The sequence below is a fragment of the Trichomonas vaginalis genome, chromosome IV (genome assembly GCF_026262505.1).
Source record: "Trichomonas vaginalis G3 chromosome IV, whole genome shotgun sequence".
NCBI classification, from domain to species: domain Eukaryota; phylum Parabasalia; order Trichomonadida; family Trichomonadidae; genus Trichomonas; species Trichomonas vaginalis.
Window position 1 is genome coordinate 2165681 of NC_067206.1, and position 19701 is coordinate 2185381.

The 19701-nt window shown below is 32.1% G+C and overlaps 6 protein-coding genes and 3 pseudogenes across 9 annotated transcripts, besides 9 other annotated features; 8 read left to right on the forward strand and 1 right to left on the reverse strand.

The window, feature by feature from the left end:
* Positions 1-3768: part of a mobile genetic element that runs on past the window's edge.
* TVAGG3_0013170 lies at positions 388-1241 on the reverse strand (annotated as a pseudogene). Its single transcript has one exon. A coding segment is annotated over exon 1 (854 nt).
* Positions 1529-2171, forward strand: TVAGG3_0013180 (annotated as a pseudogene). Its single transcript has one exon. A coding segment is annotated over exon 1 (643 nt).
* TVAGG3_0013190 (uncharacterized protein) lies at positions 2172-2396 on the forward strand (the record flags this gene model as incomplete). Its single annotated transcript, XM_001579748.1, has 1 exon — positions 2172-2396. One exon carries the CDS (start codon positions 2172-2174, stop codon positions 2394-2396), a length of 225 nt encoding a protein of 74 aa, XP_001579798.1.
* On the forward strand, positions 2397-2909 carry TVAGG3_0013200 (annotated as a pseudogene). The gene has a single exon. A coding segment is annotated over exon 1 (513 nt).
* Positions 2910-3768: a terminal%2Cinverted (terminal inverted repeat of Maverick-2 transposon ID:TVAGG3_0013010).
* A 455-nt stretch (positions 3769-4223) lies between these two features.
* Positions 4224-4836: a mobile genetic element.
* Positions 4837-5319: 483 nt separating this feature from the next.
* Positions 5320-7013, forward strand: TVAGG3_0013220 (uncharacterized protein; the record flags this gene model as incomplete). The annotated part of the gene is made up of 1 exon (XM_001579745.1): positions 5320-6480. The coding sequence occupies one exon, from the start codon at positions 5320-5322 to the stop codon at positions 6478-6480; it is 1161 nt and encodes a 386-aa protein (XP_001579795.1).
* Positions 7014-7272: 259 nt separating this feature from the next.
* TVAGG3_0013230 (uncharacterized protein) lies at positions 7273-8073 on the forward strand (the record flags this gene model as incomplete). The annotated part of the gene is made up of 1 exon (XM_001579744.1): positions 7273-8073. The coding sequence occupies one exon, from the start codon at positions 7273-7275 to the stop codon at positions 8071-8073; it is 801 nt and encodes a 266-aa protein (XP_001579794.1).
* Positions 8074-8226: 153 nt separating this feature from the next.
* Positions 8227-9735, forward strand: TVAGG3_0013240 (uncharacterized protein; the record flags this gene model as incomplete). The annotated part of the gene is made up of 1 exon (XM_001579743.2): positions 8227-9672. The coding sequence occupies one exon, from the start codon at positions 8227-8229 to the stop codon at positions 9670-9672; it is 1446 nt and encodes a 481-aa protein (XP_001579793.1).
* Positions 9736-9901: 166 nt separating this feature from the next.
* Positions 9902-11164, forward strand: TVAGG3_0013250 (glycosyltransferase family; the record flags this gene model as incomplete). The annotated part of the gene is made up of 1 exon (XM_001579742.2): positions 9902-11143. The coding sequence occupies one exon, from the start codon at positions 9902-9904 to the stop codon at positions 11141-11143; it is 1242 nt and encodes a 413-aa protein (XP_001579792.1).
* Positions 11165-13031: 1867 nt separating this feature from the next.
* Positions 13032-13135: a mobile genetic element.
* Positions 13136-14174: a mobile genetic element.
* A 148-nt stretch (positions 14175-14322) lies between these two features.
* Positions 14323-14488: a mobile genetic element.
* Positions 14489-14657: 169 nt separating this feature from the next.
* Positions 14658-14680: a mobile genetic element.
* Positions 14658-14680: a terminal%2Cinverted (terminal inverted repeat of MuDR-6/TvMULE4 transposon ID:TVAGG3_0013290).
* Positions 14681-15191: 511 nt separating this feature from the next.
* Positions 15192-15505: a mobile genetic element.
* A 2771-nt stretch (positions 15506-18276) lies between these two features.
* TVAGG3_0013310 (tubby protein, chain A domain-containing protein) lies at positions 18277-19437 on the forward strand (the record flags this gene model as incomplete). Its single annotated transcript, XM_001579741.1, has 1 exon — positions 18277-19437. One exon carries the CDS (start codon positions 18277-18279, stop codon positions 19435-19437), a length of 1161 nt encoding a protein of 386 aa, XP_001579791.1.
* Between the last annotated feature and the right edge of the window lie 264 nt (positions 19438-19701).

The following is a 19701-nucleotide window of genomic DNA, read 5'->3' on the forward strand; positions in this document are numbered from 1 at the left end:
GAACAATATACTCGACAAGGGTTTGAATGTAAAGCTAACGAATGAAAATATTGTTGAATTCACTGAGACAGGAGCTGTGTATAAAGATGTATAACTACTGAACAAAAGAGCTAAGGGAAGAAGCAGGAACATGAACAAAGGGTGGAAGCCTATAAAAATTTATGTCAATGATGGCTCAGGAGGTTCAAACATAAAGTATGCAGAAAGTTATAGAGTTTATGCTCTCAAAGGTGAAAAGCCTTCATTTAAGAACAGCTATTCTAACGCATATCCTCAAAAGCTAACGGATGGGGAAGTGGATGATATGAATGACAGCAAAAATATTAACAGAAATGGCGACAGAGATGCATGGAATTTGTTTACCATCAGTCAATTGAAGGTTAAACTTTAAAACAATGTTGGTCGTTCCATGGAATATTTTTGACTTTAATGGTATTAGTCATGATATGAATCTCAAGGTATGAACGAGGAGAGATGAGAGACTTATATGCTTCCCAAATTTCTTCAAAAGGTAATGTTATACCTGACTGTTTCCAAATGAGTTCAATGTCATAACGTGAGAAACCTTGAAAGATAACGAAGTCAGTTATGAGACGTTTTATGTTTAAAGCTAAAAACCTCCATGTTTGCATAAGTATTGCTACAGTTAAGTGGTAATGTCTGACTTTAGTAATGATGTTAGCTAATGGTGAGTCAGGCTTTGAAACTAAACCTTTTCCGGCGAAGTCGTCGCAAACTAACAAAGTATTTGAAGGATATTTTTTGAAGGGGTATTTTGAAAGTTTTGATAGAATGTAGTTTGTAAGTCGTTTCATATCGTAAACTCCTGAGTACTGACGTAAGTGGTGTTTGTCAATAATTCTTTCCATCTCCTCAGAAGTCTTTTGCATTCCTGACTGTATGAACTCTACGATGGCATAATATTTCCTCTTACGTCGAATGTAAAGTTGAAGAAATTCAATGAGTTCACTGTCTGGAACTTTAACGACAGAGGCTTGAACTTTTGACATAAATGTTTTCGCTGTTGAGTCCATAGAGTCTGAAGTTGCTGATATAATGATTTGGTCATAATATGAGTCATTTCCTAAACGCTCTGTTATGAGTATATGACGAATGAGGTTAAATGTCTTACCTGAACCCATCTTTCCACAATAGAAATAAACGCCATTTGAACAGAACTCATAGTCCTTACTGAAAGGAAGAATAAGAGAAGAGTTAAGTTTGTCTGTAGTTTCATTCATGTCTTCATCTACGTCATGTATTAAATGCTTCATTTTATCTCCATTAAAAATGCAAGTCAGAAATATTCAGAACATAGCACCGAGTCTAACTGACAAGAGTATAAAGATATACTATGAACACGTTATGATGAAACCTACCAAAATTCAAGAAAGTCAGTATACTTATGAATATCCAAGACACTGGGTAGAGTATGTAGGAGGTGAGAAAGCTATTGAAATCAGACAGGTTCGAAGTATTCCAGCAGGAAGAACAATATTATTGAAGAACTTTAATGTTTTGAGGTATAATGATGAAACAAAGAAGCAAGATAGTTTCCCTGTTGCTGTGTATGTGAACTTAGATACAGGAGATGACATGAAAGTTTTTAATACAAAGCTTCAAACGGTAGTGAGAGAACAACTGACTGCGGAAGGACATCCATTACCTTCAGAAGTTACCATAGCATATAATTTTGAAACAAACTCAATAGATTTTAAAGTCGTCTCTGCAAAGAAGTCAGGTTTACATTTAATGAAGCAGATGTATATTCGAATGAAAACTTCAAAGCTATTGCATGGTTAGATAATGACGATTGCTTTAAGAAAATATTTAAATACAGTGACTCAACGATGTCAATAGATGACCTTCGTGGAATGTTACCATCGACGTTTACAGTAGAAGGTTCAGCAGGATTGCTTACAAGATTGTCAATTGGTGGTATTTGGTCTCGTGAGAACATTGTTATAAAATCCAGTATAAGTGAATTTGCTGAAGAATCTATATTATGTCTTTCAAACTACATGTATTCGCCGCCGAAGCATTATAGTATAACAAACTTTGTCAGTAAGTTTAACATAAGACTTGTCGAACCTTCTTCAATGAAAGATGTTGTGCTACCTAAAGATGGAAAGGATGGACTCATTATTGAGATGATTTTAATAGCATATTAAATGAGCTTGTTCTTGAAGGTCATTCATGATGAAATAACTGTTGTAGAAGATGTTAGCAATTGTTCAGACATTTTGAAGCGTATAGATGAGATAAGAAAGAAGTTAGATAGACCGCAAAGCGGTGAGGGCGAAGCCCGTGAGAACGCTTATGTTTCATTGACTTTCTCCAGTAACGAGAACTTTTATGAGATAATATTGAAGAGAGATGATTTTAATATGGTGTAAATGGTAGCTTGGGCAGCTTTAGGCGCAATGGGAACAAAAGCATTAGCATTTGGAGCAAAAGCACTTGGAGCTTATGACGCAGTAAATAAAATGAGTGGAGGAAGGGTTTCGAAGACATTAGATGCAAATAAAGGGAAGATTGGAGGCTGGGTTGCAAAGAAGTTAAGATTAAATAAAATAGGGCTCATAAATAAAGCATCCAATTTGGTTGCGACTGAGTCAGAAAATGCTTTAGGAAAGGACGATGAGTTTGCAAAACACGCAAAAGACTTTAATGACCAGATGAAAGGTGAAACAATGCATTTAAATAGAGTCGATGGAACTAAAGAAAATGTTTCTTCTCCACCAGTAGTTCTTCCGTATGGTCCCTATGGAATGTATGGAAACCCTTATGAACGACCATTTGACCCATTGACTGGTGGAAGTAACTGGTATCATTACGGCCGAAGAAGAAAGACAGTCAAGCTGGAGACAGACGTGAAGAAAGCAACTAAAAAGAAACCAAGGAAGAGAGTTATAAAGCAATGAATTCAACAGGGTGAAAAAAGAGGTGAGATCTCACCACTTCACCTAAATTTATTTTTGTGCTATGTTTTCATACGTGTGGGAGTGGTGATATCATTAATTTTTAAGTTTATTTTTTATAAATGACAGAACAAAAATATAACATTTCTACTCAGCAGGAATGAGACCCTTACTGACTATGTATTCGTTTAATGCTTGATGAAAACAATGGTACATATTATCGTATGGGTATACACAACGTCTGTTTCCATCGTCGTCGTATATGTAGAGCTCAAATCCAGTCCAACCTTCTTTTGTACAATATGTAGCTTTATTTAAGTATGCATTTATGTAGATAAGGCAATTTTCTTCATCGCTCCAGAAATAATTTTTGTTCTTTGTTGAAATAGTTTTCGTCCTCTGCGACCATAAGGAATGTATGCAATGAACTTTGCGTCATAAGGGATTGTAATATATTCAGGGTTTCTTTCATCGTCAATGGTCTGTCTTTGTTAAAATGCATGTTTCTCAGTTTTACTTGAGCTTTGAATAGTTCACGGAAACGTTCCGGGAAAGAGTCATAGTAAATGTAGTCAGACATGTCTTTGTAATGAAATAAAAAATTAAAAAAAATAAAAATAGGGTTATTTTTTATTTAGTGAGGACGGTAGTGAATTCGTTAGTGAAGTCGTTAGTGATGTCGTTAGTGAAGTCGTTTATGTGTCAGACGGTTTTGTAAATATTTAAGGTTAAGTTGGTGTTATGGTTGTGTTGTAAAATATACGTTACTGGTTTCGTAAAGTGTCAAATCGTTATCTTGGGTAAGGTGGAACGCAGTGCCGCCGTACCCAAGATAGAGATACTAACTACAACACTCAAATCCGCCACACTCTCCCCCATATGCCGCGCCAGAACGGCAAGATTGAAAGGCTCTAGCCGTCTCTTGAAAAAAATGTCGGCCGGTCTTCAAATGCAAAACAAATTCAAGAATTTCTTGATAAATTCAGGAAAAATTACAACTCAGTACCACATAAAACCCTTCCCAAAAAGGGTTTTCGCCCCATGACTCCAGAAGAGTGTTACAATGAGACACCACATTGGAAACGGGGTGAAACGCCATTTTGGAGAGTTATGATTGATGGACACTTCGAAATCAAAGAAATACCGAACCATTGAATACACAATTACGAATAAACGCTTAATTTTTATAAAAATCTTATTACATTTTCCTGAATTTTTAAATTGTACAATAAAGATGGAAGGCTTTGGGGTACATATTAATATAATATACCTCAAAGCCTTCCATCTCCACTACAAATGGGAGAAACTTTGTCCGAAAGTTTAACATTCGGACAAAGTTTCTCCATTTTAAGAAGGAATTGCAGGGTAAGAGGTACATAGTATGAATATATACCTCTTACCTGCAATTCCTTCTAGAAAGTTCCAAAACTTTGGGTTAATTGGAAGACATTAACCCAAAGTTTTGGAACTTTCAAGTGGAAGATGGAAGGCTTTGGGTACATATTAATATAATATACCTCAAAGCCTTCCATCTCCACTACAAATGGGAGAAACTTTGTCCGAATAGTTTAACATTCGGACAAAGTTTCTCCCATTTAAAGAAAGAATTGTTCCTTATGAGGTATATAGTTATAATGTATACCTCATAAGGAACAATTCCCTCCTTAAAACGAGAAAACTTGTTCGAAATTGTTTTATCATTTCGAACAAGTTTTCTCGTTTTTAATAACAAACTAAAGGCTATGAGGCACTGATTATATATTAGTGCCTCACAGCCTTTAGTTTCTAATAGATAGCTGGGAAACTTTCTCCAAATGATAAGTTATTCAGAGAAAGTTTCCCAGCTATCAAGAGGGAATTGTTCCTTATGAGGTATATAGTTATAATGTATACCTCATAAGGAACAATTCCCTCATTAAAATCGTAGATATTTTTTACTTATTACTCATGCTTTCAAAATCACAATCCTCTGAAAAGTTATTTTTTATTAAGAATTTAGAATTTTGATAAATATTTTTTTATTTGATATAATTATATATTTTCAAAAAGACATTTTGAAAAGATATCTCAAAAGTTCTCTGAAAACCTATTTTTGATTAATTTTGAGAAATATCCATATTAAATTAATCAATAAATTCATTCAACACTACTTTAATTTTTAAATTCAAAAAATTATATGTGCTTCTTAAAATGTCTCACAAAAATTTTATTATAAAATTATATACAATATTAAAAATCCCACAACATTTTTTTACTTTACATAATCGTACTTCCTCGACGATTAATTTTTCCCTCAATTCCTATCGTTGACCGAACTTAGCATGCAACACTAGTGTTATTTAATTTTACATTGCCATATAAATTTTTAGTGTACGTTTAAAATTTTTCTCATTCTTGCATGCTTACTCTGAAAGATTTAGAATCATCTTCATCAAATGATGATATGAAGAGTGTTCTAGATGGGAGAGAAAATTTACAAGCATTACGAAAAGAAAAACAGAAATTAAATCAGAAAATCCAATCACTTGAGAACGATTTAGAAGTTGCAAGAAGAGCAAAGGAAGTTTCAGAGGCTGCTGCTGTTAGATTACTTAGGAAATTGCGTGAATTATTCGGAAATTCTTTTGAAAATGATCAATTAGTAGACAAAATAGTTGAGTTACAAGGAAGAGTACAAAAATCTAAATCAATTGTTGATGATTTAACTATTCAGATTAATATCAAGCAAAAACAAAATCAAACTGATCTTTTATCTTCAAAACTTAAAGCTAATACAATTGAAACTGAAAAATCAAATATATTGGATGAAATTCAAAGTATACAATCAAACATCGACCAATTACAACAGAAAATTGTAGAATCAAAAGATAGTTACGAAAAATTCAAGGAGAAATATGACTCAGTTTTAAAAATGAAACAACAATCTCCTAAGCTAAACATATACCCTACATCTGACATTCTTAAATGGATTGAAGAGAATTCTGATGAATCATTTAATAAAATTTGCAAAAAGTACGCAAAAATATTCGGAATCGATTACCAAAATCCAGATGTGCTAGCAAATGACATTGAAAATGCATTTGCCAATCTGAACAAAATAAAAGCATCAAGCAAAACTATTCATTCTGACTTATCAAAGGCAGTTCAAGAAATCATTCAAAAAAGAGAACAAACGAGATTGAAACACAAAGAAATGGAAAATATTTATATTTCAAAGAAACACGAATTTTCTTCGTTTTCTCAAGATAGCTCTAAAGAACTTGTGACGTCTATTGAACAATACAACAAAACGAAGAAAAGGAAATTAAAACATATATCAATAATTACAGAAACTATAAGTAAGGCATCGCTATTATCAGAGATCAAAGTTGATATGCACGATGAATTTTCAGGAATATGTCGTACTTGCATTGAATTCTCAAATGAGGCAAAGCAACTGATTAAAGAATTATCTTACAAAGAAGATAATATCAACTTTGAAATCATTCAACAAAAAATCAACTCTGTTAAGCAGCAGAATAATCTTCTTATTCAGCGTTTGCAAATAGAGAAAATATAAGAGAAAAGTTGTGCTAACAAGCAAAAAGCATCAATTGAAATCTACTAATATTTCCATACCAACATATTCTGATTTGAAAATGTTCATAAATCTAAAAGCAATATGCTAAATATGTTAATTAGATGGTGTTGCATTTTGATATGATTAACATACTTTAACTCTTGACTCAATAATTTCGTTTTTTAAAAAACCATCAATATGGGATCCCCAGAATAAATGTAATAGTTATATTACAAAACACATTGTTTTCTTTATCAATAGCTAATAAATACTGAATTACTAATATTTTCAAGAATAATCAAATGCCTGCAAATTTATAGCAAGTACTATGTCTGTTAATTCAAATTTAATAAAAATATCTTAAGTCTTACTTTAATTAACCCAAATTTTCAAAATTGACAGCATTTTCAAATATCGGTCTGAGAAATATCTTGGGTGAAGGATATTTACAACAATTATCATAATATTCAAAATACGATCGATTTTTTTGTCAGTTTATTATTTTGATATAAAATTATGAAGCCATATCAAAGAACCCAAAATGATAACAATATTTTATAATAACGAATTATTTAAGGTTCTAAATTGAAAAGAACAAAATTTTATATGAGTTTAGGAAAATTCCGCGATGCAACCGAATTCTTTGGAAATGCGGATGTTCAAAACCAAATCAAAGGTTTCGGTGATACTATGGGATTTTTAAAAGATCGCGGATCAGTTTTCCTTACTTGTTATGAAAAAATTCAATCGTCATGAGAGAAGTTTTTCAGCTTAATCAAATTCGATTCCATAATGAACTTCTTTCAACAAATCGGATTATGGTTTACATCATTGAAGTTTCCTGAAGGTTTCGAAAGAGCATTTCAAAAATTCATGGATTTTGTCTCATTAATATGGACTTTCATTTCATCTATTACAGATCTCGAAATTTTCTATATTTGGTCATGTATTGAAGTTACTCTTTTTGTTATTTGGCTAATCATTAAAATTTGGGACCCAGTTCTCGAATTAAAAGGACCAAACTCATCCGGGTGGGAGAAGAGAGGAAAATTGTTTTACTGGGTTGTCTATTTAATGGTAGAAATTCTTGTTGTTTTATTTCTCCCATGTATCACTGCATGTTTCAATGTAATATTCTGCTATGAAGGACTTATGGTTCCATATGAACTCGAATGCTATCATGGAATGCATTGGTTACATCTATGTATCGCAATTTTTGTTTTTCTTTTCATAGGATTGTACTTACCATTTCAAATTTTCTTTGTCATACGAACATATCAGCCAAAGCCTCATCAGTACGATTCTTCTGGCCAAAAACTCGTGAAGGGCTTTGATGATGAAGAAATTACGAGAAACTACCAAGATTTACTTGAAAGAGATCAATGCCCATATAAATTCCTTTACGCTGGATATGAATATGGCTGGAGTTTGTACAAAGTTATCACTATGATTTTCAAGATGGTGATTATTATCCCTACAATTCCATTTTTTACATCCACAGTAGGTACAGCATCCGCATCATTAGTTATTGTTACTATCTACGGCCTTATCTCCATTATTTCTTCACCGTTTCTTCTTCCAAGTGATGATTGAATTGAAATCACTGCAAGACTTACTGCTGTTTTGACTCTTTGTGTGCAGATCTGCGTTCTCTGCAAGGTAATACACGAACCATACAGTTCAAGAATACTGATTACTCTCAATGTTGCTTGTTTAGTTGTTATCTTTCTGATTATTTTGTTCAGCATGAACTTTGTCAAGAATCTGATCAGGAAATACTTCGGAAGACTCCACTACAGCACAGGCCTGGTCTACAATGACACTTTGGCGAGAAAAACAAGAATCTGGCAGAGATTTTGGAGGAGTTTATTTAAATCTCGCGAATTGTATGTTGATGTCGAGAAAAGAATGCAAGAATTAGTTGACATTTGCACAAAAGAAGGAATTACGAACTTCAGAAACGATCTATTTGCACCAAATGACGCAATTAAACAGGCAAGAAAACTTTCTTTCTTCTTGGAAGGACCTGACTGCTACTTCCGATCTGATTCAGTCAAAGATCCAACCTGCTGGGGAAGGATGTTCATAAATCTATTCCCGTTTCAGCTGACAATCATTTACGATGTATCCGAGAAGTCTGTTATTATTGATGATGAAATAGTTTGCGAATTTGTCAATCAAAATAAGCAAAGCGATATTTTGTTGTCAAGGAAATTCAGGCAGATGCTGAGATGTTTGAGGGATGAGAGAGTGAATTACAAATTCAGCGAAATAGTCCCCATCAAAACAGCATGCGGGAAGAAAGAAAGGTTGGTAGATTTCCAGTCTGGAATTTTGAGGATAAAACAAAAGTGTAATGATCCGTTTTCTCATGGATTCAAGGTCAGGTTGGAACTCGATGACGGGAAATACATCGATGATGATGGAACAGAAGTAACAGGAATCAAATACACTGCCAAAGAAGCAGATCTCGGAATAACAAGCGATTTCTCGCAAACTCCAGAGTTACTTCAATTGTTTAACTCAAATAAAGAGATAATTGACGCTAAATGGCCTGAAATCCAGCAAAGATTAACGTGGATGCACGATGATTTGATGGAATTTCGCCAAGAGCAGCTAGAAGTGCTGAGCAACGTCTTTTACATGATGGTCTACAACAACGACAAAATTCCAAGAGCAGAAATGGAATCATTTTTGACGAAATACGAACAGAACCCGACTGTTCAGAACATTCCAGAACTAGAAAGGCTCAACCTTGATGGCCTCTACGACAGACTCAAGTTCTACGATGTACATCCAGCATTTGCTTTCTGGTACAACTTTTTCGACGATATCGCCGTGAGAAATTCTGTCATCAAAAAGATTTCAACAAACGCAGATCTGTTCGACATGTCTGCTGGCACTGCTCTTGCTTACCACCCAATGCCTGTCGAGAAGTTGAAGGAGATACTGGAAAGCAGATGGCTGAGAACTAAGAAAGGCGGAGGCTTGTTCAATGACAAAGTGATGAATCTGTTTGAGGAAAAACTCAACGCTGCATGCAACAATGCTCCTGTTCCTGAGACTGAAATCAAGGTTTCTTCAATGAGTGAAAATTTGATGACAGATCCACTAATGATAGGAACTCCTTTGGTTACAGAGAATACTACTTATCTGGCAACAGCTGCAATGACTGCTTTCACTGGATCATAATACATTATATCTATGTTTTATATTACTTTTGTTTGTTTGATAAAATGTTTGATATAGTTATGCAAATTGAATGCAACCACTTTAATATATTTCTGCAATAACTCGAAACTTCAGTTCGAGATAAGATCAATTGTTACATTGATCATATTCTCATTGAAAATACATCATATTAAATGATCTATTGATTCCAAAATTTCGCAATTTTTTTTATAAATTTTGAAAATTTTGTATGAACAAAATGAGGGGGAGAAGATTTGCAAAAGTATCACGAAAAATTCTTATAATACCAGTTCTATATACTTTTCTCTTCTTTGTTCTTGCTACTCCTACCTCCTATGCAGGCGCTATAAACAAAAGAGTTTTCTTGAGTCCAACAATGTTTAATCATTCGGGATTTATAGAAGATCACGTAGTTGAATATATACATTATAACGAAAGCTTCAAAATTCCACGCAAAGATATCCTCTTCGTACTTAATGATGGTGTTGATCAAGTAAATTACAAATTAAACATATCAAACCAAGTTCATCATGCAAATTCAATAGTTGCAACAATTGTTCATTTACGAGATTGTTATGTTTCTCCATCAACATTTGTTGCAACCTTGGATTCTCTTATGTACAGACCACCAGCAGCCTGGTACATTAAATCTCTTTTTGATTTCTACCCAGGAAAGGTTGTTGGATCATATGACAGTGTTATTGCTCTTGGTCATTTATACGTATATAGTTTTGGTCATTTCGTTAATGACGTTCTTGCACCATTAATTCTGATACCCAAAGAAGTTCGTGATAAATCGTATATACTTTGTTTCACTTCTTATTTCCTTGCAAGAAAATTCTTACCCGCTTTTGGACTTGAGAAGCGATTTCTCAAATTAAACAGATATCAATGGGTTTATGCCAACCATGTTTACGTGGCAGACAATCCGAGAACACATGTCTCTCATTATGGGCCAGCATTTAAAAACTTAAGTATTTTGTTCAAAGAAAAATACAATCTAATGGATGTCAAACCAGACAGATATATTTTGTCCAACAGAAAAGGAAAAATCAGGAGAGTTCCTAATTTCAAAGAAGTTGTCAAAACAGTAAAGACTCTCTTCCCTCAGTACAACTGGGAAGCATTCATTGACAATGCTAACTCCATATCCACCATCTGCAAGACCTGGGGACGAGCCCAAGTTTTGTATCTCGTTACAGGAAGTAACGTTTTCAAATGTTTCTTCCTGCCTCAGTCATGTATGGTCATAATTCTCTTCGGAAAAGTTTATGATAACTCAACGCTCTTTGCCCTCGGATCTCTCAATATCCACACTTGTCTCGTGATTGAGCCACAGATCAACCACGCGGTCTACCCAACTACTGAGCCAATGAGCTTGAAGAAGACTGAAGACGCTTTCAAAGCTGTTATATATTATCTCGAACACAAAGAGTGGCCTAAAGTTGATTATGGAAAAGTTGTTATTTGATGTATATAAATAAAGATATATATTAACTCTTTCATTGATATTATAGATAGGCTTTATTGAAATCGAGTACCAAAGACAAATAAATCTTAAAGGTTTAATCATGAAAAAGAAATAATCAAATTTAATATTGACTTGAGATTTATATTTTGTGATTTCCCCTTCATCAAAACACTGTATTTAATCTAGAGGAAATGTGATTACTTGGAAGAAATATCAAATTTGACAGAAAATGTAGGAGTTAATGGAAGAAAAAAAAATCATTCTTACAGAATTTTTGTGATCCTCAGAGGAGGATATAAAGAATGAAGAATGCAAGTGTTGATCTATATCTTTTTGAACCTCAATTAATAATAGAAATAAGTATTAATTTATTATTGATATCCTAATTTTGATTGCGTTTCACAAATTAAATTCAAGTTTCAAACAATAATTTTTATCGAATAAAAGAGGAAAATTTACCAATCGAAGAGTAGAAGAGTCCAAGCGAAATCATATATATAACATTTTTTAATTACATGCTTTGAGATAATAAATCTTGTTTTTGGGTAGATAGAAAAATTTCATTCATTTTTAGTTTGAAGATGAATAATAGATTTCAGATTAATGCAATTTATTAATGAAAATATTGACCGCATTGAAAAATTTCATTAGTGGGTTCTCTAGTGCCGTGATTTTGATCATTAACATTCTTTCCATTTTATTAATTTTTTATGAATATTCATTCCCGTTTTGAGTAACACAATATTCACATCACAATTTTACTGCGATTTATTCAAAAAAACATCTTTTTATTCATTCGATGAATAAATATTGAATGAATCTAATTTTTTTAACTCCTTTCAACAATCAAGTATATTGTAATACTCAAACGAGTTTAAACATTAAATATTACATCGATGAGCAGATTGTTTGTTTTGAATCTATTGCCTAACTGTTCAAAATTCAAAGCTTTTGAATATTAACTTTTTTTGACAGTTCGAATTGAAAGGAATAAATCGGTTTTTCTTAATTTCTTCCAATAAATTTCACAGTAGTTAATAGCAGAGTATTTGTAAAACTATTTTTTGTGCGCAAGTATAAAATTTTATTTCTTGTTTAACCGCTAAATTTACTTTTTCTGAAAAAGTGAAATAATTTTGCAAATTACCTCAGACTTTTCAGAGGATTGAGTGGCAACTCAATCCTCTGAAATAGTCTGTGGTAATTTTTAGTCTCTACACTATTTCAATATAAGCTCCATTTTTAAACAGTTTTTAAAAATCGAGCATTGAAAAGTGTGATGAGACTTTGTTTTTAACAAATAATGATAGCAAATTTTCTTTCTTATATTTCTCTTTATTAATCAAAATTAAACTCAAGATTCAAAAATGTAAAGAGCATTCAATTCAATAATTATTTTGCGATAAAAGCATAAATTGTGAAAATATATTCTAAATCTGGATTTTCATTTACAAAAAAGCACGTTCACTTTTTTTGTATCATTCAGAATGTTTTCAAATTTCTGACCAAATTAAGGGAGGCTTCCGACCAGAAAGCCCTCTCAATTTTTTGTGATGTTTACACCAAAAGTGAGATTCGTTAAGCGTTTTTCTCGTTGAATATTGAGTTTCCCGGATTTTAAGTTATTCATAAAGCTTCTCTATATTATACCCTATCTACTGATATGATTATTTTTGAAAAATCTCTTAAATCGACCTGCACTGAATTTTTTAGGGAAAATTCGAAATTTTATAGGCGTTTTCTGTCACGTTTTTTTGCGGAATAAAATCCGAAAAATAATTTTTTGAAGAATCATTTGGGTAGAATACTTATCGAAAATTATATTTATTATAATTTTGGTCGATCAAAATAAGCGGATTCAAAACTGGCAAAAACCCTTTCGGCAATTGGGGCCGCGACAAATTTGCCCAGCCAGTAAAGTATTCAATTTTTTTGCATTTTTTAAGGGTGCACACGAGAGGATCATGTAAACTTCAGAATTTAGCTTCTTAAGGGTGCACCCATATGTACGTTTATTTGAGAGGAGGAGGATTACCCTCTCAATTTTGAGGGATTCGTTAGTTTATTTTCTCGATGAATATGCAATAAAATTTGATTTTTACCTTATCAATATACTTCATCTAATATACACATGTTCATGTAAAAACTTTTTTCCAAAATCCTCAAGAATTAAGGGATTTTTGAATTTTAAGAATTTTTTTCGAATTTTTTCGAAAAAAAAATATTTTCAGAACAGCCTTAACGGCTAAGATTTAGGAACAATGTTAAGTATCAAAAAGAAAGGAGGTCTGATATAGACAACATATATCGTTGAAGGTTGAAAAAATCTCTAATATTTGAGCCCAAAATTTCAAATTTTAATTTTTTGAAAAAAGAGGCCACCCATATGTACGTTTATTTGAGAGGAGGAGGATTATATTTTTGAAAGGGTGAAAATTATGAATATGTTAATTATATAATAATATGTATTATTATAAAAAGAAAAAATAAAGCACGTTAAAATTTTTCTTTCTTGATTTTTTACAAAATCTACTTAGAATTATGCAAAATATGACTAAATAATTATAAATTTCAAGTTAAATTTTAATTTTGATAAATAATTTAAATTTCAAAATATCAAGTTCAGTTCGACTATGTATGTAGTAATTCCTCAATAAAGTGCCAAAACCCTATTAAAATATATGAACATTTTCAACATTTTAATGTTTTTATTTAAAAATTTGATGGAATATGAGCTTCAAACAATTATTATGTAAATAAAAATAATTAAATATATATATTTATTCGTATTACAACCGTAGTAAGTCGATTCTTCCTTTCTTCTACTGAGTTTTGAATTTGATTTCGAATTGTAAAGAGATTCAAAGGGAAAATACTAGCGGATAAAAACTACCTCCATGAAAGGGTCATAATGGAGTCAAGTTGTATTTTTTGATATTTTTTGCTTTTCGAGCCTAAATAGGTAGCCAAGATAATGCCTAAAAATAAGGTTCTAAATTCTGAAGTTTACATGATCCTCTCGTGTGCACCCTTAAAAAAATGCAAAAAAAAATGTAATAAAATAAAAAAATTTTTAGTATCGATAATCTGAAATATGTTGTTTACTTAAGCCGCTCGCTTCGCTCGCGGCTTAGTTTCGTAGTTTCGTACAATCTTTTTTCAAATCTGTTCTTTTCGTCAGCCGCGAGCGAAGCGAGGGGCTTAGTTTCGTAATTTCATACAATCTTTTTTCGAATCTGTTCTTTTCTTAAGCCGCGAGCGAAGCGAGTGGCTTAGTTTCGTAATTTCATACAATTATTTTTCGAATTTGTTCTTTTTGTCAACCGCGAGCGAAGCGAGTGGCTTTTTATTTTTTTAAATTTTTTTCTTTCTTACTTTTTTTCCCCTTACTTACAAATTTGATAGTAACTTACCAAATCTCTCTATCATATAATAATAAATTAATCCATTTTTGTTTCAAATCTGACACTTTACATTTCTGACATGTAAACACGTCACTTTTCACTTCACCTCACTGGGCAAGTTTGTGCCCCCCTCGGCAATTTGTGGACAATTCCGAACCCCCTCATTTTTGAAATTTAATAAGAAAAATAGAATCTTTATTAAATATAGATTTTAAAAAACTTGGTTATAAATTACGAAATTTTCTCACTTGGGCTAAAAAGTGACAATTTGGTCGGAAGCCACCCTTAAGTGAATTATTTAATTTACTTTTTCCCATCATTGATTTTACTGTAATATACATGGCACGGCGGGCGCAAAAAGTGACAAAATAGAATACCTATGGTGGCAAGACAAAGGAAACATTTTTGTAAGGCAAACATTATATCAATGTTGTATGCTAAGATCAGTCATAATGTAAACCTCTCAATTTTATTGTCGTGGGAAGTATCTCAATTCCTTCAAAAAAATTGAAAAACTATTTAATTTTAAAAATATAATACTTTTAATTAGTTAATTAATTGGAGATATTTTAAAAAAATCACTTTTGATAATACTTTTGAGAACTTTAATTAAAAAAATATATTCAAAAATATCCAGGATATCAAGAGGGAATTGTTCCTTATGAGGTATATAGTTATGATGTATACCTCATAAGGAACAATTCCCTCCTTAAAACGAGAAAACTTGTTCGAAATTGTTTATCATTTCGAACAAGTTTTCTCGTTTTTAATAGGAAACTAAAGGCTATGAGGCACTGATTATATATTAGTGCCTCATAGCCTTTAGTTCCTAATAGATAGCTGGGGAACTTTCTCCAAATGATAAGTTATTCAGAGAAAGTTTCCCAGCTATCAAGAGGGAATTGTTCCTTATGAGGTATATAGTTATGATGTATACCTCATACGGAACAATTCCCTCCTTAAAATCGTAGACATTTTTATACTTATTAATCAACCATTCAAAATCATATTCCTCTGAAAAGTTATTTTATTAAAAATTTAGAATTTTAATAAATATAGAGTTTGAATTTCATACAATACCTATATATTTTCAATAATGGAATTTGAAAACCATTCTCAAAAGTTCTCAGAAAACCTTTTTTTCATTAATTTTAAGAAATCTGAGTATTAAATTAAGTGATAAATTTGTTTGACACTACTTTAATTTTTAAATTCAAAAAATTATATGTGCTTCTTAAAATGACTCAAAAAAATTTTATTATAAAATAATATATAATATTAAAAATCCCACAACATTTTTTTACTTTACATAATCGTACTTCCTCGACGATTAATTTCCACTCAATTTCTATCATTGACCGAACTTAGCATGCAACATCAAATACCTTTACTTTGTAATAAGAAATATAATTATCACGAAATTACAAATAAATATTGTTTAATATAATTAATAGCAAAATTCTTTTTTATTATTTCCCTTAAGACCTTACTTATTAAGTATACGTATAACAAGCTTGTACTGCATGCATTAGTTAATAGAACAAAAGAAAATGAGCTCAAATGAAAAAAATTTTCATGCTATTTTGGAAATATGCATATTCGAAGTATGAGAGTTGTAAACACTGAGAATTTTAAGCTTTGGTTGATGATAGTCTTTAATTTTTCTTGAAGTAGTAAATTATTTGATATGAAAATTTAATGGCCAGCATAATCAATCGTGCGTTTCGTTTCTTGATTGAGAAACGATGATTGTGTGCTAATGAATTATTGCGTCTGACAGGTTATGATTATGGATACCTGAAATTAAGCTTTTATGAGAAACCTCACCGAGCGCCATTTGGCGCCCCTAATGCTGTTTCTATCGGTATGATTAAGGAGCTTTCTTATGCATTTTCATCACTTGAACTTGAACGCTACAAGATATATGCCCCCCTCCCAATGGGAGGTGGGAGCAAAAATTGAAATGTTTACATTGATTTTTGAATACTTTACAAGCACCCCTCCCAGTGGGCGCGGGCGCAAGTGATCGGGTCAAAAAAAATCATAAAAATATTCAAAATTGCGATTTTAATATGTGTTTAAGAAGTAAATTTATTAATAACGATATTTCATAGTACAAAATGTGTTCAATCTCTTCGTAAATCATTCAAAAAAATCAAAAGAATTTCCAAAATTCAATTTTTTTAGTAAAATTTATATCTTTTTCTATCGTCTCCTCCCCACCAGTGGGAGCCACCGGAGGCGCGGGCGGCGCCGCTGGCGCCAAAAAAGTAGCGCCCATCGTGCCATGTATATACTGTAATGACTTGCCATTCCAAGATCGAGATTCAAGAATTTCTTAGGGAAACTTTAATCAATTACAATAAAGGAGATGCTGAAAGTTTAAAAAGATGCGTTGAAGGATTTGTAAATTTACGAAAGGATTTTGAAAAATATAGACAAGACTATTTATCAAAAGTACCAGATATGAATATATATCATTTTGTCCAGTTCCTGGCACAGCACGGCTTGGCGGGAAAATTACCAAGGGAAGGGGATCGAATAAAATTTGTACTTAATCTGGCTATTCAGCAGCAGTGGAAGCCAGTATTAAAGAAAAAGTTCCATCATGTAATATTTTGGGGTATTATTATTGTCGTCTGGCGGTTTTAGACGACAATGCGAATTTTCAAATAATAGGATTTTTAGCCAGATAAAGAGCTACTCCATATATCATGCGTGTTTGCATACTATATACATAGATGGAATTGATGTTCTTCCTTTATTTAGGTACCGAAACATGCTTGAAAAATCTATTTTTTAGACGACAATGATAATTTTGTCACTTTTCCAGACGACAATAATAATTTGTCACCTTTTTAGACGACAATAATAATTTTGTCACTTTTTCCAGACGACAATAAAACATCCTCTAATATTTTACAATATGAAACGGGTTTTCGGAAATCCAGCAATAGAAACAAGTTCCCTCATAGATGGCATTAAAAATATCCATCAAATGTCCAAATCTAATGCTAATGTTAATGATATAATGGTATATATTGCTTCAATCGAAAAATGCAATTTGTCCTATGTTACTTATTACCATGAAAATGATACTACAATTGTTATTACTTATATCAAAAATAAAACAAAGAACCAAATTCTTCATAAGTGCATTTACATTGAAAATCAAATCTTCATTTATGACAGATTTAGGAATCTTGAGTTTCGCGATTCTACACTAGATATTAAACAAACAAAAGAGCTTTTTATTCAACCAGATGTTTCCAATAATATAACTGAACTCATGTCAGTTGATCTCCAGTTACAACCGGCGGAAATGGATATATTCGAAGAGAATATCTTTTCTTATTAATCCCAATATACAACTCACTACTTTTAAGTCAAAAAAATATTTTAATGTCATATTATTTTAGATTATTAATAATAAATGCTATAGATAGTGAAAAGTATATTTTTTATCCAAACATGGCATATTGATAAATTTTGTGATTGCTATTTTTTTGTTTTTCTAACTCCAATTATAGGGAATCAACTGATAATCAACAAAGAGTATCTATTTTATTAGAAAGTTATATGCAAACTCGATTCTTTGTCGCCTGAATTCATAAAACTCTAAAAACGGTTACCTTCACAATTTTTTTGCTATTAATAAAATGCTTTGTTGTTATAGTATATAAAAATAACTCTAAGTATTAATTTTGAGAATTATTCAATTTGATTTGAATGGAAACACGGACTACTGCGCCTTATCTCGATGATGACAAGGCGCAGTTTAGAATGAGCTTCGAATTTTTTGATGCTGCATTATCAACATCAGAGATCAAGCCATTGCATTTAAAATTACCCGGAAAGCGAAATACACCAAAAATCTTTCGTTCGCCAGATAAAAGATATTCGTCTAGTGCACCACTTAATAGTTTAATCAATCAAAATTCTCAAGATAAGTATGAAGATGCAAAAGATAGCGTAAATAGAATTTCTTTATCTGAAACATCAGATAAGCTTGCAGCAAGACCGAGAAATAGGAAGCAGTCATCAATGCTTAACAAATCAACAGAATTATTCAATACAGGAACTCATTCATCTTTTTCGAGGGAGAAATTCCAAAGTACTGAGATTTTGACACCTCCAAAGGAATCGTTGCTTGGTAAATCACAATCCCAAGAGACTATTGATAAAAATTTCGATCCTTTTTCTGACGGAAAAGAACTTACATTTTCAGGTTTGTACTTTCTACCATGCAGTCCTAAGCAGACCATCAATATGACATTCAAAATTAATGATGATGGACGCAGTTCTATCATATATTCTTTGTTTCTTCCAGCGGATCTTGATAAAATACAGAGATTAAGCGCTCATGTATATGGAGGGAATAGAGGTGCAAGAATTGAATTGTTTTTTGGAGATAAAATGATCGGGGAATTAAGATATAACGCTTTGAAAAAATATCAGAATGTTTGCATGACGGGACTATCACCACCAGCAGAAATATGCGCTATACTACTTAATTCAAACCCAAAACTCCAATATTTTGATCTGGTCATCCCAGCATTAAAAAAAATCAACGGCCGATATCAATCTTTCTGCGTAGACATTCGGGAGGATTCAATGCTAGTTGAATATGTATCGCGAATGGCAAAAGAATCAATAAGAATGAAAATGAGACTTCCAACTCAGGTTGGAGATACTTATGACACAACATTTGACGGAAAACTATCATTACCGGGAGCAAATAACTTTATTCTTTACCATGAATCTAACCACAAAAGAGATGTGATGACTTTTGGAAAATTTGATGACACAACATATAATATTGTATGCGGTTACCCATTGTCACCAATCCAAGCGTTTGCAGCAGCTATTGCAGCATCACTACCTTCATAAATTTTTGTTTGTATTTGTTTATATATATATTTGTTTTGTATTGCTTTGTATATAAAGTTTGTATGTATTTGTATTATCTATTTGCTTGCAGTATGTCCTCAGATTCATCATTTTTGATATCAGATATTTTTTGTTTTGTAAGTTACAAAGAATTTAATCTGAAAAATACATTATACACAACATGTTTGGATTATATGAATATAAATAAAGCCAATAATTTTAGCCAGCTTTTCCTAAGGTTCATTGTATTTTGTGTTGATCTGC